Here is a 24,401-nt window from a genome sequence, read left to right on the forward strand (position 1 = left end):
GAGACATCGTAAACGACCGTGAGCCTAATATCCGCGCTTTGAAATTGGCACGAACAATATCGTTTCGCGGATCGGCAAGCAGAAATGTAGAAATGTCGCACGCTCCGGTGTGCCACTAATCATGTTTACGACGGCGACGAAGCTTTACAGATTTTCATGCGTTCGTCACTCGGATTGACCGCGTCGGAGGAGATTTATACGAGGTGCTGGCTCGTTCGTTCCAGAAACAAGTAGCGACATTTATATGCACGTTACATCCTCAATTATAGTTATTAGCTTGCTGCTAATGGCCTATAAAAATTTTATGTGATACTGTGCCGCGCTCAGCTTCGATGATCCAGTCGTTGGAACGGAATGGGCAGCTTCAAATATGACCTATTCCGTTACACCGGAGCGAGGTTTGCATGCAAACATTCTGTCCGTTCCGGCGCTGAATCAAGCCATTAACTCAGCAAAAACGGCAATAGTTAATTAACCAAGAATACACCGATATCATTACGCGCGATTCCGATTCTGATTACACGACGGATATAAATTATGCGCGTACATAATTTTTTCTGATTCGCAATGTAACGAAGATTTTATGCCTCTTCGCCACAATTCCGCGATAGAAGCAATGTATTGTAGACAACATCATGTCAGATGTAGATGTAAATCGTAAACAAGAGATGCGCGGATCGGGAAATGAGCTTATCGACAAACGAAGTGTCTCGGATATTCACGCAGCTGTATCTCGGTCGATTGTGGGCGAATGAATTACAAACGGGGAAAAGGCACAATTGTTTTTCACAATATTGCCAACGGCACGCGTTCCTTCGAATCGCTCGAAACTTGTTTCTTCATTCCGACTACATCGGAAGCGGCGAGAAAGAAAGAAAGAAAAAAAGAAAGAGAGAGAGAAAAACCACAGAGATTCCATGCGACGGTAGGAAACAGAGAGAGAGAGAGAGAGAGAGAGAGAGAGAGAGAGAGAGAGAGAGAGGGAGGGAGAGGGAGAGGGAGAGAGAGAGGAGAAATCAGTGAGGGGGGAAAAAGGGAAAGAAGTCGAGATACGATCTCTAATTGTTCGCGATCGGCCGCAAAACTCGGCCGCTGAAACGACTCGTGCATTGCAAACCGCGCGTAGCGACCACAACGTGCGACTGCGAACGCACAAATATTTCCAAGCAAATGGTAACATCTGTTTGATAAAAATTCTATTCCAAACCTCCGATTATTAATTGTTTTTTTAATTCTGTTGCGAGAAATCGAACTTGGTTAAATAACAAAATGTTGAAATTTTTAGTTTTCGCTGGGAATTTCTTATACATACCAAGTGTGTCTACAAATATACGCTGAAGGCAAGAGGTCAGAACGTAGCTACCAAGACAACGACTCAGAAAAGCGACGACGTGTCGGGGCCGGGTCGGGAATTGCGTTTCGCAACCGATCGCTACGCGAGAACTCGAGATATATCAGCACGGTATATATCGCGCGGCCCCGTCGAGAATCGCAACCGCCGTGAATTGCGAGCACACGCGGCCGTCACATGGTGCAAATCGATCGTCACGATCAGTCGGACCTCGATCCCGATAAAAATCCACGGAATTTCTTTCGAATCGCTCTAACGGTGGTTTCTCTTATTTAAAGGCTCGATAACTTTTCCGACCAAATAAATATACCAAACGTCCCGTTATAAGAAAAAAATATTTCTAATAGCATGATTCTCATATTATCAACACGTGCGCCGAGAAATCGGCCATTGGAATAATATCGATGAAATTATATCTGATATGAATCAAGTAATAATGAGCGCGACGCATTATTTATTTTGCTGGCTAAACAATAACGCATCCGAGGAACACAACGAGGAAGGAGTCGAAGGACGCCGGATTCTCTCATTTCTCGGAAATTCGAGAGATGCATACGCAATCAAATGGACGCCATCAAATCAGGTGCGAAATATATCGTAATTGGATTTCACCGGAAATTACGACGAGTGACCTAGTTCGCGGTGGCACCGCGGAAGGCACTGTGACTGCGGGCGAGAAAGAAAGAAAGAAAGAAAGAAAGAAAGAAAGAAAAAAAAAACGCAAGCGTAGAAACCGTGCGTGGGCAACGTGTGTATCGGTCTTTATCGCATCGCCCCATCGCCTCGGGTGGACTTAGAGGTGCCCACTGTAGATCGTGATTGGCTCCTGGCTAAGGAAAAGCGTGGTGCTTAACATCGAACTTTCTCCGTGTCGCGCTAGCGTTCGCGCGCCCGTTCGTTGCATTGCGCCGCGTTGCATTGAATCGTGCGGAAACTCGGCCGAGTCCTTTGCGATCGTCCTCGCCGCGACCTCGTCCCGTAGGCGTGTATCGCCACCTGCCTCTCGACAATAGGCGCCTGGAGCCTTTTTACATAACTACAACTCTTTTTTTTAATTTTTTTTATATTTATATCTTTTTTTATATTTATATCTTTTCTTGTTTTTCAATATTCGTAGCACAAATAGCAATTTTATTTAACAAAGATTTATAAAAAGATAAAAAAAAAAAGAAAACATTTAAAACCATAGCGCAAAGAGGTGTTAATTAGAGGCACGTATCGCCATCGAATAGCCGATAATTACACGATCGGCCGTACGGCTCTGCTACCGCTATCGTTCGGACTTCAGTTCAAGAAAAGTTTCGTCTAACGGCGACGTTTCGACGATCGCGAAAGATAGGATGGTTTCGTGTCTTTCTCTGACAATACTCGTTTCATATTCGTTGAACTATGTAATGCAAGGAACGGAGATTAATAATTTGCAGTTTCCCACCCCGGCATTATCGGGGCACGAGGCAGGCGGATCGAGAACATCGTGTACCGGCATAGAGAAGGAGGGAGAGAGAGAGAGAGAGAGAGAGAGAGAGAGAGAGAGAGAGAGAGAGAGAGAGAGAGAGAGAGAGAGAGAGAGATGGACGAGAGAGCGAGCACGTTGTGCTCAGCAGCCGCGGCTGCTGTAGGGTCGACCGGTCACGATGGCTCGGGTAATGATAGCCTGCCCTCGCCTCATAATCAGTCCCCCATCTTAATTTATGTTTGCCCCTGCCCATCCGTCCGTTCGTCCTGTACGACTCTACGTCTTCTCTTCGATGTAGGTACCTGCTGCTCTTACCGGCGCGCTGACTCTTTACTCCCGCTAATTTACCGTAATTCGACTGCGAGACAAGCCAGCGTACTTTTGATTCCGTCGCTGATTTGTTGCGAGCACGCCGAGCCGACCCTACGTCTCTGACGCTGCCTCGATGCCGCTTGTTCCCGCTTCCGGTGATGCCGATGCGGCGCAACGGTTATATCGCCTCGATTTATCTCTGTCGCTGCGGTACGTTATAACTCTGTTAACAATACTTATCGTCAATCTTGATTATCGGGAAACAGCAATCGCGCATACGGCAATACGGCAATCTTCCATTCCGTAGTCGTCACGTAATTCAAGTTAATTTGATAAAATATTCGCAAACTATAGTTCGCGGGGGAGGGAGGGTTCCTGAAACGCATGACCCGAACACACGTTTCCCGCAATCCTTCTCGACGATCGCGGGCGCGGACAATCGGAGGACAAACGAAACGATCTGCCGGCGGAAGTAACGCGACAGCCGAGCACCTTCGCAGGCGCGCGATCGAACGGTTGGATGATCAAAAACTAGTTCGTAATCAGTTCAAGTGGAAAACCATGCGCGACGGTGGCGGCGGCGACGACGGCAGCGACGGTAACGGCGGCGACGGCGGCAATGCCGGGTGCCGCGCGACTACGGACTCACGTGGCGCACGCACGTGCGCTCTCGCGTGTAAACAGACGCAGTGACTCTGTCGTCGCTCCATTGGTAGTTACCGCGACCGATCTCGATCGGCGTCGATGCACTCGAACCGGCGAACCGTATGCATGCACGTATGTATCCTTTGGTCGAGGTATAATTGCGAGGTATCGGGCTCTCTCTCTCTCTCTCTCTCTCTCTCGACGGAGGTCTAGGTCTAGGAATCCATTGCCGCACCGCGCGGCTGCATAGGCACTCGGGGCTGATATAGTCTAGTGCTCGCGAGGGTGCAACGTGTGGCCTCGTTACGTTAATGGCGTCATGCTCTGGCGCCCCACGGACTACTCTGCTGACCAGCCGGCTCTGAACCGGCAATGCCTCGGTCTCGGGAACGACTCGGAGAACCCGCCTGCCTCCGGAGAGACCGCCATGAAGATGCCGCGACGTGTGCCAGATGCTTCGCTTGCTCTTGATCGACCTGAGATTAGAGATATGATACACGATAATTGTACGGAAAATGCGACGAAGAGGCGCCGTTCGGTGTGACATACATTATTTTATTATCTGCAATCGATGAGAAACGCACATCGTCATTGACGAGAAATATCTTGCAAATTTTCATTTGCAAGGACGCTTTCAAATCCTGTCGTGATTCTTAATATTAGTATATGATATAAATAATATCGATCATAGATATTGGTCGTTTAAAAAGCGTAGAAATAAAATTGTGCGATCGCTGACCGCATTTCTTCTCTGCTATAAATCCGATAATGGGGCGTTCGTCTTTAAGGACATGCGTTGAGTAGTACACGAGTTCTGATTAGTAATCAGGCTTCCAGATGAACCAGTTCGACTTCCGTCACCGGTCGCTAGCCGGCTGACAGTTCTTCGGTTTATTAATAATAACAGAACGGTCAAAGAGATTCGTGGAAAGGAGAATTACACGCGTCCGTGTGAACGATGCGGTTGATATGCCCAGAGCATCGTGTAATTATCGTGACAAATTTCACGAATAATTGTACATTATGCCGAACAACATATGGAAACATAAAGATTGGCTCGATCTAATATCTATATTCAAGGTGTTCCTTCCTGAGGTCTAATAAACATAATTTCTAAATATTAGAAATTTAAAAAATATTATTAAACTAGGCGAATTAGTTAAACATACATGAACTCGTTCAGGGAACTAAGAGAGAGTTACAATGTCAGATAAGGAAGCTGTCAAACATGCGGATTATTTCTAGAATCCGCAGAAATCATTAGCATTCACGAGCGCCTCGATTAATTATTAATCTCTCAGCCGCGAGCGAATGTATCTCCAGGAACACGGGACGCCGACTTCTCGCCTCGTAGAGTCCTCGTAGCGATCGTTTTATCTTCTCGCGCTCGATAATGATCGAGGCGCCGGGCGGGCGAATGTGAGAGGGATCCTCTCTCGAGACCTTTTGCTCGCTCATTAAAAACAACACGCAATCCGTAAAAGGTCCACGAACACGGCTACCGAACGGCCCGTTACGCGTGATCGAACCTCCACCCCCGTCCCATCGACTCGTCAATCGTTACGCACGTGTGACATAAAACGTCTTTTCTCGAGCACTCGTTTCTCTTTTTCTTTTCCGCGGAAAGCAGCCAACTGTATTTGTATTTGACTTCTTCGATTTCTTTTATATTTTCATATTCAGATTTTTATAGATTAATGGAATTTCATCTTTTGTGATTTGTAAAATTTAAAACTCCCTGATTGACTAAGAATAACTCTCTGTAATAACGAAAATTTGAATTCGACGTATATCAAAGGAAAGTTAACAACGGCATTAACGATAGAAACCTGACGTATCGGTAAAAGCGGCGTGAAACCGTTAAAATACAACACGCATTTTCAATAGCGAGCGTGTATTCAGGCTCGCTCACCGGCCGGTTAGTCTCTCGCAACTGCACTTCCTCCGACTGTTTGCGCAAGTATCCGCGTACTACTCGGTACTCGAGCATTACGAGCCGGCGTTTGCATTGGCGGGGAAGCAGGTACCGGTCGTGGCTGTGTGTGTATGTGTGTGTGTGTGTGTGTGTGCGCGCGCGTCCACACAGGTACACAGGTACGTGACCGCGGTGCTATGTATATAACGTAGGTTAAACGAAGGCTGCTCACTCGAAAGGACCCGGGGGGTTCGAATTAAGTGGGGCCTTACACCTCGAGAAATGAATATCCCGCGCCGGTCGAGCAATCCTATAGACGGTACGGAACCGCGGCGGCAATAATTATCATCGCGGAAAGCTCGCGCGAATTTAACCACCGGATGAAAAGCGCCTGCTCGCTCACAAATATGATACTTTTTGTAATTCTAAGTGAATCGTCGATTTATATTGGCGTTACGTTAGCCAGCAAAATGCAAGTGTCCGGCAACGTATAAGTATGTTAGACGTGTTCAAAGTGTAGTTGCCTTCACGTATAGTTTTCTTTTCTCTGAAAATTTATGGTAATAATTCGCATATTATCTACCTCCACCATCTGGAGCCACTCCTTCGCGTATGTCGCGCGACAGCGAACGCATCGCGAAAGGTCACACAATCGTCGAAACGTAACGCGAATTTGGTCTGCCGGATGACCGGCATGCACCTACGATGATACCGTTGCGAGCAGAGCAGCCACACCCTTGTCTGTGTACAAAGATACATACGCGGCGGTGGAACCAGCACGGCGGGCTACACGCGACTCCATACGTACACTTGGAGTTGTGCCGATTCTATCTCCAACGTATCCCGATGTAACAATGCGGTCCTCGGAGAGGAGAGGAGGAGGTTGCAAATTCCCAGATCAAGTCCCACCTCCGCTTTGAACGAATAATTTCGTATCGATGTATTGAAAATCGAGACCTCTCGAGTTTGCGCGAAAAAAAAAAAAAATCATCCGTCGATGTTTCGCCGTTTCGTCGAGACAAATCGTACGAAATTAAGAAACTTGAAGAAAACGAGCTGTCGCTATAAAAATATCGCGAGATTACGTTAAATAAAACAGAAGAAAAGTGATATGAATAGATATTCCATAATCGGTATTGGCAGTATGGAGAACGGAATTCCAATTGAGCAACGTTCGACACACACACACACACACACACACACACACACACACACACACACACACACACACACACACACACACACATACGCTCTCCGACTACTTGCACGCTCTCGATATTGAAATATCGAGACGTACGATAGCTCGACCAGGAATTATGCGATCGCCGGCTGAAATTCGCGCGATCGGCAGGAAAGCCTCTCGGGACTTCTTTGCCGGGACGCGAATATATTTATATTTTGTATCGCGCATTATATGTAACTCGCTCTCTTCTCTTCTCTTCTCTTCCCTTTTCTTCTCTTCTCCCCGCGGTCGCTTTCCCCGCGGTCGTCATTAAACCGACCCGCTCGAGACAACTGGCGCTGATTATTTAGCAATACAAATCATTCGTCGAGTGCGAGTGCGTCCCGCGTATCGTTCCTCTCTCTCCTCGTCTTTCTCGTTCTGTCGAACGAGTTCTCGCGTGCGCAGGCGTGGTACTGCACGTACTACTTATGCGAAAGGCGAATAAAACACACACGTACACATACACAGGCGCGTATATACGCGGCTCTCTCGTGCGGCTGCATGTGCATCAGATACCAGTCGGTAGAAACAGTTTTGTTGATTAGCAAGCTCGTTTGAACCGGCCGTATTACTTTGTCGCATCGCCGAGGAATGTTTCTCACCAGCGAGGTATAAGTATCCCACGTCGTTAAAACGTTGACGTATCGTGCGAATGCGTCAGATGTTTTAAAAGATAACTAATAGAATGTACAAGTGAATTCTTAGTAAATTTTAATCCGCATTAAATCCGTCCTTTCCGTGTTTGTTCATTGGCAAGTTTTCTAACGATTTTTCAACTGAATCGTTCAAAAATATCTCGCATCGTCCGATAAAGGAGCGAATGAGAAAACTGCTAAAAGAACCGCGACATTTTCTCTTCGCGCGTATATAAATCCCCGTTCGTATCTGCTCGTATCTCTCGCGCTCGGTCGTCGCGGGATAAAATATTTTCGAGAGAGAGAGAGCTACCGATACATCGCTCCGAAATTCCTCGTGGCTGCCGCGCGCAATTAATAAATATCGTCTGGTACAATTTACGATCCGCGCTATGTCGTTAATCATGCGCGCGCGCGCGCGCGCGCGCGCGAATCGCCGATGCCGATGCCTATTCCGGACCGGGCAGGTTGGGAATCGATAACAGAGATGCATTAGAATATTATGACCTTTCAAAGTGCATTCGGTGATTCACCGCGGGAGCCGCGATAGCGCGTTATCGCGGCGACTACTCGCCGCGCGGGTCGATGTTATCGCGCCGCTATACTCCTGGCTAATCGAGACAAGCGAGAAAGGGAGAAAAGGAAGAGGCAGGGTGCTGACCTCGCTTCCTGAATCGTTCAGGGCGGTGGCATCTCTCCGAGGAGGCTCGGCGAACGCGGAAAGCGCTGCGCACGGCACGTCGCGATTGTGCCGGTGTTCGTGTGCAATCAAATCAACCAGATAATCTTTGATTTCAGCCGACGAACGCTCGTTAAGTCGTGTGCCTCGTAGTCGTGTGCGAATACGTGTGTGATATACAACAGTAAAGAGTAAACCCTCTCTTTATTTGTTGTATATCATTTCGCACACGACTACGATGCACGACGAACACGGTTCTACATTTTCCATACGTAAATTTCACATATTACCTCTGCTTTTTATTATTTAATTAAAAATCTCTCTAATTTGCTCTAATTTCTCTCTCGGGGCTCTGTTCATTCCAACCTCAATTAAATAGCGATATACAAATCCTAACATTTTATCATTAATTTTCAATCTGTATCAGATTAAAAAATTTTAACAAACGTTAATCTTAATTGGTTCGTCTTAATTTATCTTCCGATCAAAGATACACATTACTCGATTTTTTGCAAAGTTGTGAAACGTGAAAGGAAGCCATATGTTATATCAAAATAATTGAAATTTACGTCGGCCATAGATTTCAGTACAGCTCCATTTATGTCTCAAGTCCTAGGAAATCGCGTCTCTAATTATAATCTCTCTACGCACCGCAAATGCATCCAGCGCGAAAGAGCGTTAATCTTAATAACAGAGGAAATCTCGGCGTGCGTAATTTTCACGTTATTACATTTTTAGCGTCGCGTGTCTCATTCATTCCTCTTCACCTTTTTCTCCTCGTTCTCCTCTTAAGAAAACGCCTCTCAAAGTACGAACGAGAAAGGTACGTATATGCGAATAGGTCAAAGCGGCTGCCGCTGGCGTTGGATCGTGATTTAACCGCGGTACGGATCGGCGGATACCGCAATCGGCGGATGCTATCGTGTCGCCTCTGCGTGTCGCATCTGCGGTCGACTCGGCGTGCGTCCGGCAAAAATCCGACGCGCCTCGATGTCGTTATCCCAAACGAGATAACGCCGCATCACCCCGCCCGATGAGTTTCCACCGGGCCTACTAAGGGGGGCGAATGCTTCCATCGGTAGGCGAAGTATGCGGCCTTACGCCGCGCGCGTAAGCGCACTCGCGAGCGCGTGCACTCGCGGAGAGCCGCATTATCGCGGGATTACGTAAGCGCCGAGCCGCGGCATACGATCGCGCTTGTATTACGCTATAATTAGGACCGGGCCGGCCGTCGTAACCGCGCACATATACGCGCGCGCGCGCGCGTATACATGTATAGGCGCGACGTTACTTACGGCGCGTAATCCGCGCCGTATTAATAACCGACGATAAACGTTAACGTGCACCGCCGTCCGAGTCTCTCCCAGGAGTCTCGAGAGGAGGAGCGTAAACTGCCGCGCGCGCGCGAGCACGGATGCCGCTGCCGAGAAGCTCGATAGCGCGGGATTAGAGAGTGCTTTTTGAGAGAAGAGGTCACACCGAGCACGCATTATTTCCGCTTGCGTTATCAAAACACGACCCGGTCTCCCACGATGAGTCGAATGCACGCTCGTCGGAATATTTGTAATTCTGCACGGAGTTCGTGGCTTTTACCGCTGCTACATCGGATAGTGACTCTAAAGCGACTGGCGCGATTCGGATATTAAGGCGAGCAGCCGATAATTTGCTGCAGGTTGCGGCACTTTTTTTTTTTTCTAAATGTCCGCGTAATCGTCCGACATTAAGGAAAGCAAACTAGTTTTGCGCGTTTGCACCGAACGGACGTTTGACCGGCACACGACTTACTTATCTGTAGCCTCGATCTTGCGTGCGAGCTAAAAAATCGTGGAAAAGTACACACTACACGTGCGAGAGATACCGCATTGTGTATCCATGCTCGAATATACGAATTGTATATAGGTATAACATCGGGCTTTGCTAATCAATATCTTGAATGAAAGATAATAACTTTTCTAAAAGAGACAGCTCGCCTTACGATAATAATAATACGCGCATTGATTAATTAACCTAAAATGTATTAATTATACATTAAAATATTTATATTAGATTATAAAAAGTTCTTTTTTATTTTTTTTTCTTTAATGAACATGATCGAGACTAAGAGAATCTCGCATTAAAAACAGCGATCGCTCTATACCTATCTCTATACCTCGTAATCAATCCCTAATTAAGTGCCGCTAAATGAACACGATTACTAAATTAGCGCCCACTTGCCCGCGCAATCACGAATAAACGCGGCCTCGCGAACGAAAATCAAGATCTCGCTGTGCTCGTTCCCGACGTGCGCTTGATTAATACCCAGATGTAATTACGCGCCGCTTCGGGGGAAGGACGGATGCGAGAGAAGAGGGTAACCTTCTCCTCATTGTGCGTGCCTCTCGCCAAACAACCGTGTGGGAGGAAGGTGAGAACAGAGATGAAGCACATCTTAGGAAAGACGAGGAGAAAGAACAAAGCAAAAAGATGAGAAGAAAAGATGAGGAGAAAGCTGAAGAGAGAAAGAGAGAGAGAGAGAGAGAGAGAGAAAGAGAGAGAGCGGAGAGCTTCGTCGAGCTGCCGACGGAACGAAATCCTGACAGATTTCATCGTGGGCTGACGTAAACAATTTGCGAATGTAAATACCTGTTGAATATTGAGCGTGCTGGCAGGGCCCACGGGGCCCCACGCCGGGCCCCCAACACCTTGCGATCGTTTACCCTTTAAACTCGTGATTACCATCCAGCGCCGTCTCCCACCTACCGCGGCGAGGCGTGTAAGTCATCGGCATAAATTATACGTGAACATCGCGCGGCGATGCTAGGGATCCTCCTCGCTACTTCGTCGAGGAGGAGATATCCTTCGATTTTATCCGGCTGAATCCGCGCGCGCGCACGCGCGCGCGCGAAGAGTCGCGAAATGGAAAACGATCGGGACGCGCTTGACACGCGCGGAGGATCCCTCCGTCTGAAAAAGAAGTCTGAATTTCATATTTCGTTGTCGAGTTAAAACGAGCTGATTTCCTTTGCTATGCGTGACATGAATATCAGCAGACAGTTAAGTGAATTAAACTCTAATGCAGATTTAATTCAGTAATGAGAAGGATAAGAGAACGATGTATCATGGTAAATTACAGAGTTTCGATCTCTCTCGCGGTGTTATCGCCTATCCAATTAACATTTGTACGTTGATATCGAAGGTGTGCACTTTAGATCGTTTATCGCCTCGCGGATTTAGGGCAATAAAGCTCGGTGGCGCGTATAACATCCCGTCCGATTATTAATAAGTTCGTAGGGTTCGCAACGCTTATCAACCATGATTGAATCACCAGGATGATTTCGTATCGTGGCTCCGGAACGTGGAGGTAGCGGCGTAAGAACGCGTGTCGAGATAATTGGTGATCTCTCGCGATCGATCTCGATCCCGATAAATGGCAACCGACATTTCAGATAACTTTCTCGCTTCCACCGAGATTATTTAATTACACCGTCGTCGATTATAACGGGAACCGCGCCGCGTATCGCTAACGGTTCGTGATAAACGCTTATCCGAAGCGAATACGCCGCGCGATGCACGCTCGCGCATTTTCCACGCGCGGAAGTTTTCCGCGCGATCATTCCCGCGCGTTCGCCGGCCCAATCCCAGCACTGTGTCAAGGGAAACATCTCGACGCGCCGTAAAACTGGATCCGTCCGTTGCGCGGGATTGCAGTTATGTGAAAAACAAAAGTTCACTCACCATCCTGGTTCATTCCGTGGCCGCCATCATCTGTCGGAAAACAGAAAGAGAGAATTAAGACGAGCAAATTGAAATCTGGAAAGATGCGTTACCGAGATTACCGCCGAATCACACTTACATGTACACACTTAAACGAACGGCGACGCAAAGGACAAAAAAGAAAACGATATTCACCGTCTGTTCGTTTATTCCGAGTATCCGATCGTGAGGTGTTAATTGAAACGTTACAACTTGTAATCACACGTCGCGCTGTCCTCAAATTGTAATCGGTATCCTCGGCGAAGTGGCTATTTCTAGAGCCAGCAGAAGTAATAAAGTATTCTAATGCAAAGTAAGGAGACGCTAATGGCGTTTCCAGATGTTATTTGAAAATATAATATCCGTATTGGTACTGGTCGATATATATATATATATATATATAAAATAAATCGCGCGTAATGCCGCGAGTATCTTTTTTTTTTTTTCGTTTCAACAACACATCTCTCTAGGAATATAAATCTATCGAAAGCGGAAGACTCGCGAGTACGAGACTTCCCGCGACTTCCCGATAGGATATCGCGAGCGTACGGTTGCACCTCGCGAGGAGCGCATTCAGCATCGCACATTGCTGCGGATCATGACGACTCGAAATGCGCCAGCGATAGCAACCTGTACTCCGGCAACCTATTTGTACTCCGGACTTGGTATCGCGCGATCGCGCAGTTGTTCCTTTATTTAACCCCATAAATAAACCGCCGCTATCTCACCCCGAATACTCTCTTATATAGGCAACAACAACACACACGCGTGCACACGCGTGCATACAGTTAAAACGCCGTTCCGTGTATGCGCACGGTACGGAAATATATTAGATGCTGCCAGTCATTCCGGTGGTTGCGCGCGAGTCTGGGCGCGATGGGAATCCCCATAAGCGATCCGTGCATCCATCCAGCGGAAAGAATAACTTTCGCGAGGAGATTAAAGCGTGATATGTGTTACTCGCTCGATAATGGCCAGCGCGTATAATCCCTCCCCTCCCCCCCACCCTCTCTCCCTCGCGAGCCGCATGACTTTAAAATGTATGATACGTCTTTTTGCGACACACACACACACACACATCAAAAAACGTGGCTATTCGCTATTATGCACTTGTTAAATTACACAGATGCAGGATATAAATAATTGATGCCGTTCGCGCACTGGTGTTCCATATGCAAATAATTACAAATATATCCTGTAAAAAGCGTAGGCAGTAATCAACAGCCACGTCGTGTTTCGTGTAACATTACATTCTTGAATAACGGAATATTATTTAGATGTTAATGCGAATTGCTAAATAAGTCGTCTGGCACACCGAGCGGTCAAATGCACCAAGAGACTCGTATGTCTTGCGCAATATGTCCTGGTCGACGCCCAATCTGTCGGAGAAAGGCGTGGGTTTCGATAGATTCTTTTTTGTTTTTTTTTTTTTTCATTTTTTTTTTGCGAGAACGTAGCGAGAAAATAAAATGCGCTCGCGCTAAATTTAGGCGAAACCTCCTTTCACATCCAGTTTCACTTTTAGATCACTTTTATCACTTTCTTTTTTCGACAGTGATTTAAAAAAACCCATCTTATTAGTTCTCCGTAGTGTGTCGATATGTCAACCAGCGTCAAATATCGCAGATTTATTTTCAATCGTCGAACAACAGACAGTTCGGGTTTAAATGGAGCAGCGATTAGTCACGACTGCGAAATCGAAACAATGCGGACCGGACGGCGTTCCGATCTCTCGCGATGAGAGGTGTACGAAATAATTACTACGTAATACGAGGTCAATAAACCATATAATTCACTACGGTTCGCGTTGCGTGTTCTACACGCGACACGCACGCAAGTGGGCATTAATTACGAATTAATTCCACTGCGTGGTTACGCACCATTAGAGATAATCGAAATCGGCAATGTACCGCTCGGCGATTGCTTTAACGAAAACGTAATTTTTCCAATGGTGCAATTAAAAGCATATCTATTCCGCGGTCAACGAAAATCAGAAAGAGAAACCAGCATTGGAATATTACATAGGGAACTTGATGCAGAAGTGATGGTCATTAATCGAGGTAACGATGTACGTATGAGGCACGTTTGATGCGCGGTGTGGCCCTAAAATTGATCCGCGAGTCTCTCTGTCAAATACGTTGATATCATTAGATTTAACGACCCTCGTTGACTCTTTCTCTCTCTCTCTCTCTCTCTCTCTCTCCCCCTCTCTCTTTCTGTCGTTCTCTTTCTCCCTTTCTTCCTTCCTTGGCCTCGTGGCTCATGCCGCGTCACTGGCTGCTGCCACGGCGGCTATGCCTTTCATCTTCCTTAACCAGCACCACTCTCTGCCGTCACGCGCACACCACCCACACACACACACACACACACACACACACACACACACACACACACACACACACACACACACACACTCACTTGTGGGGACGAGAAGGACGAAGGAAGACAACGAGCTTCCACATATATCAGCGTAACCAAGCGTTGGTTGGAAGAAACTACCGCTTCGAAGATGACGTGTATCCATGCGTGCACGCGTGTCACGCGTAAGTTTGTATGTGTTCAAAAATACATTCGCGTGACGATCGCCCACCGAAGAAGAAACTACCGCTTCTAAGATGATCCCGGTGTGTCTACGTCACGCGCGCGTATGTGTCTGTGTATCCGGAAAGATCCTTGTGCGACGAGCGCCGAGCAAGTTCAGCTAACTCGATTGTTCCGTACGGAACAAGGAGCTCTTTCACGCGAGAGTCTCGTTCCGGCGGTCTTTGATGGAGAAATCATTGCTCGCGATGTGTCCCTCGATACGTGACGTCGATCCTCCGAGCGTTCGCCGGTCGATACGAGAGATTTAATAAGCTTGCGATTATAGCGAGATAACGATGACGAACGGTAGGGGGTATCGACGGGAGCGAGAATGCGAACTTTTGAGCGTTTAACACGCTTCCATGTACGATTCCCAGAATAATTAATGATCGTCTATGGAAGCGCGGTATAGAATTTGCGATGAGTTGACTTTGCGGAGCTCTTCCGAAAGACGAGAGATAAATACACAACGTGTGCTACGCGAACGATAAGTAATTACGAGACAATTGATACGATTGATACTTGGATACTTAAATTGTCGCGATGTTGCTCGCGCTGAATTTTCGCGTTTTAGAAATGTCCGTGCGTTCGTTTCACCGCGTGCGTGAGAGAGCCCCGGAAAGCGCGTTCGACAGATTCCAGAATTCCAACTTGACTTGGCGAATGCGATGCATCGTCATCGTACGCGCATAAGTCGCCGGTAATAGAAGCGTCGTCGCGCGTGGACGAAGATTTATCGCCGGTATTTCGCGAGGCACGTGCCTGCACTTTTTTGCAGCTACGACATTCCTATCGGCAACGCGGTGCAACGCGCGCTCGCGTTTGAACTACGCCGTTCGCTCGCACGCCGTGACGCGAGTGACGCGTACGTCTTGTCTTATTCTTGATGTCGGAGTAATCATCGGGCGATATCGAAAGGCAGGTTAATTATCGGTTGTACCGCGTGTTGCGCCGGACTAGAATTCGATGCGATATATCGACTGATAATATATTTAAAAGAATAACGATTGCGGCAACGTTTCCGTTAATCATTAGATTCAATTATAAAAAGTTATAACTATTATTAATAAACGTTGATTAGCGCAAGAGTTAATTATATTAAACTCATTTCATACTGTGAAAGTCATTCTCTTTTACGAATAAAAATCGTTTTCTCCTTTTTTTTTTTTCTATATCGGCTTCTTGCGACAATCGTCTTAATATTTTACATAAAAATGTGGAAAAAAGTGGATTCGTAAGAAGAAACATACGTTTTTTCTTGGAGTCCTCATGCATACCTCCGGGTGTCGCAGCGCCGTGATTGTGATGGTGGAGGGCTAGAGGGTCCTGGGGATGCGGGTGAATGGCGGCTAAGGCACTTCCGGCTGGGTCACCCGGATTGACCCCGACTCCGACCCCCAGGTGTAGAGCACCATGCTGCGTCGCGTGTGCCGGAAGCTCCATGCTGATCATAGCACGCCACCCTCCTTCCAACCCTCTCCTCCCGCCACCCTCCTCTATCTCGGACAGCACCTCGCCGAGTTGGACGAGGCGTCCGTTCAACTCCTCGTCGTCTTCTGAGAAGGAAAGAAAATTAATTGTTTTATTAATAATTTCAAGAAAAAAATATTATTAAAAATAATATTTTTTAATATTTTATTTATTAAAAAGATATAAAATATTAGTATCTTTATAAGGAAAAATTTTAAACTTTCAAATGATGATTCATCATCGTGGTTGTCATTGCCTGCGCGGAAGGCAGGTGGAATCGGCGAGCGACGGGCACAAATTTTCGATCAGTGACTCACAATCGAATCAATGGTGCAAGAATACCGTAGACAAAGTTTCGAACTGATCTAGGCGTACCACGGATCGGCCACGGAGAGAGCCCGCGGCAAGCCGGATCACAAAAATAAGTCTCGGTGGTCCAACCGCGATGGAATTGCGTTTGCCACGCTTTTTACGCGCGGAGTAGATAATTTCTTCGTTCCTTTCTACGTAATGGCCTGGTCGGGTGATCTTTTTTGCTTATTACGTCGGGAGGAGGCCGCCGCGGAGAGCGAGCGACACACTGACGACCGCTAGGTTGGAAGGCTACAAGAGGCGCAAGGTGAGATCCCTCGGATGAATGAAAGGATGAATGGAGAATAATTTCGTCCACGCTGTCGGCGACGTTTATCTATGGTTGAGCTATTCTTCCATCCCGGCGTATTGTCTAGGTTTGGACGATTACGGTTTCTCGCGACGTGCGGCGCGTTGCAGCTGCCATGGCAGAAAAACGAGAGCGCATCGCCGGCCAACTGCGAGGGAGACTCGAGGCTCTGCCTTAGATTACAGCGATCTATTTATCAAACTCCTTTATCGAGATATTCAGCAATATTTCCTCTCGTAAAACGCGCGACCACCTGCTCCCCTGGGATATCTTACAGCGCCTATCTCTAGTGATATCTCTATTTCGTATTTGATATAAAAGTCGAGCCAGAAGAATAAACTTGATACAAGTGAATCGAGATATTCACATTCGATTTGAACGCGTACGTATTTTTTACCGATACTACCTACCTGCATTCCGCGAATGCATAATATAAGCGTTCGCAGCTGGTAAAAAAAAAAATCGATACAACTTCTTCCTGTTCCCGCGAATGTATTCCGCGGGGTCCATTACGCTCCCCCCCCGCCCTCCCCCCGCCCCCGCGGGGGAAGAGAATGAGGAGACGAGGCCTCGGCCGAGAGCAACCGTCGGATGCACCAATCGTCATCGGGCGGCCATCCGTGAAATTCGAAACTGCTCCCGCGTTCCGCCGTTTTACGTCGCGAAACACGCGGATCTCATAATGCGTGGGAGTGAGACTGGGAACGGTTATCGTTTGCGGTCAACGACTGTCCACCGTAGCGAGCGTGCTGTCTTTGTATTCCCGTCGACGATTAAAACCTCGACAGGCTCTAATTTGCGTGAGGAAGTCGGTCGTATTCGAAACGCGAGTTCACCAAGGGAAAGTCATTTTGTCGTAAAATAATAGCAGAAGCGTAGTTTTTGAAAATCAATCGGCACAGATATAGAAATCTGTGTAAATCTCGTACGAGAGCGTAAGTTTACAAAACGTGTGAAAATAACCATCGTTTATCTTACTTGCGCCAGATTCCGCGAGGATGACTAGCAATTTACAAATAACCTCTCGAGGTATCACTTCCAAGCGATCTTCACACAGAGTCTCGATCTGGCTAAATCGTTCACCACGCTAATCTCGACGGTAGGAGTGTCAATTTTAAAACAGCAGAAAGCGAAACGGATTCGCGAGAAGGAAACATCAAAATTGCGCTCTCAATTTCTCAGCTGTTTTCCCGTGGTAGAAGAAAGGACGACGAAACGAGGGCTTCTATCCTATTTACATCGACGTTCAGATTATCGATAATAAGAGCGCGAGGGATGGTTGTTTAACATCAGTTTGCCAGTGAAGTCCCTTGAACGGAGCGTGCGGAGTTCCCTTCTAACGAAGGATGGAATGTAGCGAGGCTACACTGTGGCGAGTAAACGTCGGTTAAGAGGAGGTAGACTACGATCGTTTCGGCGAGGGGGCGGTGGTGGAAACAGTCAGCGACTTAGGCCACGAACGGTCTTAAGTAAGGCAAAGTGGGTGAGTCGTGGACGGCCAAAGTACGCGTAAAGACCAGCCTTAGAGAGAGAGAGAGAGAGAGAGAGAGACTTATCCCTATAAACCGTGGGAGTCGGCCACCAGCGCTTCTCCAGCCGGCTACGGCGTACACGCACTCGCTAAAACCATTGTTTACGGCTGCTCTGAACGCTCGTGTACTTTACTAACTGGGCCCTCTCACAGGGCGCTGCCGTAGGATCGAACCGCCATGCCGGTTACTCCGTACGTCTTAAGGACGGAGGTAACTGTCGGAGCGGACGCAGAAAACGCTATGCCATGCCGTACCGTCCTGAAAGCGAACCACTCTGGAGCTGGAGCCTAGAACGAGGATCGCCGCGTTTGCATACACGATCGACGTACATCTCGCGTGTGGTCGAGACCGTAGATGACCTCGTGGATATTCCCGCGAAGATAAATAGCTGGCCATCGATCTGCTCGGAGCAACTCTCTTTCAATTAGAACCGTACGCGTCAGTGAGTTACCGGCTAAAGCGATGCCGTTGTAGAATTCAGCTTAATAAAATAAATAACTTCCTTTTAACGATCGATATTATACAAAGTTACCTTTCGGTGTTTACAATAGCTTTCGTTTCCGTCGAAGCCGCGCGTCCGAGCTATTAAGACATTCAAATCGCATCGGATGTGTCTTCTTTTTGGTTACTCAAGGGGGGAGGAGAGCGAAGAAGAGGAACGAAGGGACGTATTATACATAGCAGCTCTCTTACGTAAACAGTAATGGTCCGAGGCTGGCTGGCTAGTTCAGCTAGTCGGGGGGGGGGGGGGGGGGAGGGAGCCCGTGCAGGTAGCCGACGAAACGTGCAGCTACCTTCCGCACTTTCTGCCTCCGCTCTTCTCTGCCTTCGCTTCAGCCAGTCGATACCCCAACTGTCGGTCGGTAATGGCGGTGCTCTCAGAACTTAACAACGCGTGACAATATGCATCAAGGAATTGCTCGAGCGCGGAACAACTCCGGCCGTGCTCCTTTCTCTCCCGTCCTTTCTTTCTCTCTTTCTCTCCCGGCTTCCGTAACGCGAACACCTACGAAGAAGAAGAGGTGCGTAGGTACGTACACGCGTTATTCTTCGCTCCGTACGCGCGCCGGCCGCGAAACTCGGCTTCGAGCTCTCACGGACAAAAACGTCGATACATTATGCAACTCTTCGGTCCATAAACGAACACTCCCGCCAGGAATCCACGGCGGAATCCTGGGAAGCTCTTCCCGTGGCGTATATCGGGTTATCTCGCCAACGGTGGCAGTCCAATTTTCGCGAAGCTTCGGCACCTGGATCGCCGCCCGTCATGTTTATTAATTTCATCTGGGATTCCGCGCCGCGGAATGCCGACAATCTCGGCGATCTTCTTGCGATCTGCGAGAACGCATCGTAGATTTTTTTTTTTTTTTTTTTTTACTTCCGCATTTCCACGCGTTCTTTCTCACGCTAAAACTTGACGATGACAAGATGCGAAGTTAACAGATGAAAAAATAAAAATGTGATCACGGTTCTACTTTTTCCTTCTTTATTTACAAGAAAAGTCAAAATGCAAGTTTTACACCACCGTTTTGCATCACGTGAGTTAATCGTTAAACATTCACGCTAATTGGCACTCCGGTGCTATGCGGTCTACCATAGAGGTACACCTACCCATCCATGCTCGATCGAGCTTTCAAACGACAAATAGGTACCACTCTTTCTTTCTCACTCATTAACCCCATTACCCGTACTTGGCCACCATACGAGCGCGCGCGTTGTAAACCAACTCACCGACATACCAGATGCATATACATTAATACCAGTTTGCAGAGCGCGGCTTGTAAACATTATTCAACCGCCTGTACGCCTACGCGACTATTATTACCGCGGCGTGACCATCGATAAAACACGGAATTTCACCGCTGATTAACTCGAAATGCAACACACTGCAAAATCACATTGGTATCATTACTCGAGAAAAGCTCGTTTGTCCTTTTCTTAAAAAAAAAAAAAAAATCTTTCCGTTCTCTCCTTCCTCCGGAACGGCAAATCGATCGCAAAAAGCGGGGCGTCGTTATCACTCGCCGTAGGCCGATACCGCGATAGGCAGCAAGCCATGGCGATCGACAATCCCGCGGCATTGCGAGCGCGGTGTCCTGTTAATGAACAAAAATTCGCGAGCCTACTGGAGCATGGCGAGAGAGCAACCCACGTGAGATATGTATGCGAGTGCGTTTACACTCGCAGCTATATCGGTCATGTCTGACAGCGCGTTGCGCTACCCCTCCCCCCTCTCCCCCTCCCTCCCCCCCCCCCCCCCGATTGACAGCGGCGGTTTGTCTGCTGCACGCAGCAGGCCGGGTCAAGTAATTCCAGTTCTCTCGTCGTTGGCGATGGACGGGACTCCCGTCATGGAGAGGAACGTATGTAGGTAAATATAAGTTGCGCGCTGGAATGGCCAGCGCGAGGAGGATAGCCAGGCCCGAGTAAAAGGGAAAGAGACGCGCGGCTTTCGTGGATAAGTGACTTTCGAAGAACCACCTGTGGCACGTGCCATTAACGTGCTCCCTTGCGTGTCCGTACGTGCGCGAATGTCTCGATATCCCGCCATCGCCGCAGCGTCGTGCCGCGTGGGTGTAACAGGTGAGCGCGGATACTGTTCTCCTTGCGGACGGACGGACGGACGGACGGACCACTACTACTCTTGTAATGTACGCTGCAATTTCAAAGGTTGTAATTGCACGGGCCGCGCCGAAGGAAACGGCGGAAGAGAGGAGGGAAAACCAGTGAGAAAAACACTCGATCAACATCCGACACGTACTGCCCTGGATATACATTTTCCGTGTAACCGTGGTCTCACGTTTCCCCAGATGGATCTCAGTAAAGTATAGTTTTAACGGGATCATCGTTTGTGGAAAGTCTTGAAATCGTTCCAAAGGAAATGTCCAAAGAGCGACGAATAAATATATCAACGCTATATATCGATTTCTTTAAACGATGGCAAATAATTACCGTCAGGTAAAATATATATATATATATATATATATATATATATATATATATATATAAATCGAAGTATAAATAAAAAATGCATTTTCCGTGTTGTGAAGTTACAGACGCATTTATGCCGCGAAATCGTTCCGAGATACGTTGCGTCCCATCGCGAGGTCGGTTGTTCCATAACGCGCAGGAGTCAACGCACGTGCGCGGGGCGAGATAAAACCGCGAGTGTATTAGATATATTAATGGAACGAATAAATGCACGCGCGCGCGCGCGCGCGCGCGCGGGCACGATAGACTCGCCGATAGGCCTTCGCCGTACTTTGAATAGTACGACCGCGTAACGGTAAGACGGACAGCGAGATACGCGCGCGGCAATATTGCTCCTCGCGGGAGAGCCCGAGATCCTTGTTTCTAGGAGCGAAAGGAGAGAAAGAAGAGAGAAGCCCGTGCGGACCGCCCGATTGGCTCACCACGCGCAGGGAATCGCGCTTCCAATTCCGGTTTTCCGGGTTGCAAAGGGAAGAACGAGAGGTGGAGACGGGCAGCCGGAGTCCGAGTATCAGCGGAGTCACCTGCAATAAAGTAGTAGCTTGTTGCTTGTTGCGCACGGCTGTCCCGCGGAATATATACGACCGCGAGCCAGGGGCGGGATACGAGTCGTTCTCGAAAAAAGAAAACGGGTACCGATATATATATATATATATATATCCGACACGTTATTTCTCATACAGTTAAGCCTCGCGAGCCCCGTGCGCGCGCGCGGGATATTTATTACAATTAGCCGCGTGTCCAACCTTGAATTCAGACCGTGAACGATCTATCGAGCCGTGCGGCTTCCCTGTCTTCCTGATCATCGGGGAGGGAGACGACGCGGTATCGAGAAACACCGATACCGTAGGACTGCAGCATCCTGGAACACGGTTAACAGTACCCGGCCGTTCAATCCTAATTTATAAAGCTCGCCGCCGTTCGCCGGAAGACGGTACTATCCTATAAGCTGGGATAATTTCGTCTTTTCTAGATGCACCAACATTTATCTCGCATAGTCCATTTAATCCGATACAACGTTCCACTTGTCGACAACGGCGGCGGAACGCCAATAAGAAGCGCGATAAGCGCAAACAGTATAGAAAATCGCTGGAAAGATCATAAATTATCGCTCGCGATTATTATACGCAGCTGCGGATAATAACGATATATTCGTCTAGTGCCAATTAAAATTTTTCCGAATTCCGGATATTCGAAAAGACACGATATCTGTACGCCTGTGTGATAGGGTTATCAGGCTAATCCTCATTACTCTGGCTAATCGTTTCTTCGCGAGGATCGAGCTTCCGATTCCAGTTTTCCATCGGCGAAATAATAAATGCCAACCGCGAGGAAGGCGGATAAATGAGTTTTAAAGAGCCACCTGTGACCGTGTCCGGCACGTGCCGGACTAATCCCAAGTCTCTCCCTTCGGCCCGTCCGGCATCGTGCAACGCAAGGTAGCAGGTAACAGGCACCAAAGTGCATCCCACCGCCATCGGTGCAACGATCAGCCGCCGCATCTGGTAACGCGGCGTTCTCCTCTCGTCCGTTCCTCTCCCGGGTCCCGAGAGACCGATGATTACATCTACATTCCCTATATATAAATACTGGTTGCCGAGCGATTATTCGCTCCTTCATCTTGATGATTTCTCGAAATATCTTTATTCCGTCGCCAAATTCCTTCACCAAATGTGAGTGGTTCGAAAATATCAATCATTTTTATTAATTTTAGACAGACTAATTAACATCGCTATGTTAAATAACATTCCGTAAACCGATATAGATTTTCACGTATATTAGATTATGTAACTGTCAAATATGGAATAATATGTTTCGCTATATGTATTCCGATATTTACGTCATCTCATATGTCTCATATGTATCATCTCGTATGAATCTTTGATCATTAAATTTCTGAAAGTACAACACAAATGTTTAACACATGCTCGATACGTGGCTCGATACGGTGAGAAATGGATCGCCGGCGACAGCGGGGCCAGCGAATCGTCCGTCGGCGTGGCAATTTCCCGCGATTCGCGATAGGACGATATCATCGATCCGCGTAATTCTCGATCATTAGAAGCGCTAATGGCCGAGCGCGGCAAAAAGGCGCGAGTGCCGGCGTGCGCGTGTGGTTACGCACGGCGTATATCGATCAGCGATCGGGCCCTTAATCGGCCGCCATTTGATAATTACAAAGTCAATCGTCTATCGAGCCGGCCATCTAGCCGCGTAATGGTCGGCTTTGATCGCCTCGCTCTCGCACGGCTCGACTCTCTCGGCAGCCGAGAGGCTGCCTATAGGACGAGGGCAGGGGAAAGGCAGGATTGAGAGAGGCGTAGGTGACTGGTGGCCGCGCGATCACGATTACGAGAAGGCGGCAAAAGGGGTAAAGTTAGAATTAAGCGCACCGACGAGACCGGTGCATGACCGCCGTGCCGCCGATCACTTTTTTAGTCATGTTATTCCGCGGCGCGGCGCGGCGCGGCGCGGCGCGACGCAGCGCTCGCGGGATACTCGATTCGAGCCAGAGCGCGCCAAGCGCTGATGCGACGATCGTGCGTGAATATAGAAAAGCCGGCCAGGCCAGGAGTCGAGAAATTCCACGCGGTGCTGAGTAATCCCGATCCCGATTGCGCGCGGAAAGTGCATCTTGCGTCAGTGCGCTTCGATCTCGATCTCGCATTGTCGATGATGTTTTCTTAGGCTAATGCGAAAGCAACGTGCGAGGCCAAGCACGATGCTATTAACGCTACGCCGCGTATTTCATCCGCGTTATCACAATCGTTATTATTATTATTATTATTATTATTATTATTATTATTATTATTTCATTTTCATTTTATCGCCTCTTTTAATTCACATACTTGCGTTATTTCTTATTCGATAACTGTCATGAGTCGATACTTTTTCTTCAATCGCGTATTTACTTTTACTGATTGTTACTCAAGCGACGCACGGAATGCAAAAAACCACAAGAAAGTATCTTTCGTCTCGGTCATGTAGATGTCGAAGGCGTGCTCGATTTTTATCGAGGCTCCTCCACGCGCGTTAACGGTAAACTAGTACGAGAGCCAAGTCGTATAATCGATAAATTCATTGTGCGACTGTTCTCTCTCTCTCTCTCTCTCTCTCTCTCTCTCTCTCTCGATCGTCACGACAATGCCATATATGTGATCGTTTGCGATCAGATATATAATCGGCTGAATTATACACGTTGCCTAACTGTAAC

The 24,401-nt window shown here is 47.8% G+C and overlaps 1 protein-coding gene across 1 annotated transcript in view; it reads right to left on the minus strand.

The window, feature by feature from the left end:
• sv (paired box protein shaven) overlaps window positions 1–24,401 on the minus strand; it is a 122,534-nt gene that overhangs the window by 77,994 nt on the left and 20,139 nt on the right. Inside the window, exons 2-3 of the mRNA XM_089074062.1 lie at window positions 15,784–16,089; window positions 11,933–11,962 (exon numbers count right to left, since the gene is read on the minus strand). Coding sequence (XP_088930188.1) covers window positions 11,933–11,962; window positions 15,784–15,985 — 232 coding nt within the window. The 5' untranslated portion in view covers window positions 15,986–16,089. The remainder of the gene's footprint in view (window positions 1–11,932; window positions 11,963–15,783; window positions 16,090–24,401) is intronic.

This window comes from Pogonomyrmex barbatus, unplaced genomic scaffold, assembly GCF_055798465.1.
Source record: "Pogonomyrmex barbatus isolate J1 unplaced genomic scaffold, ASM5579846v1 scaffold1, whole genome shotgun sequence".
NCBI classification, from domain to species: domain Eukaryota; kingdom Metazoa; phylum Arthropoda; class Insecta; order Hymenoptera; family Formicidae; genus Pogonomyrmex; species Pogonomyrmex barbatus.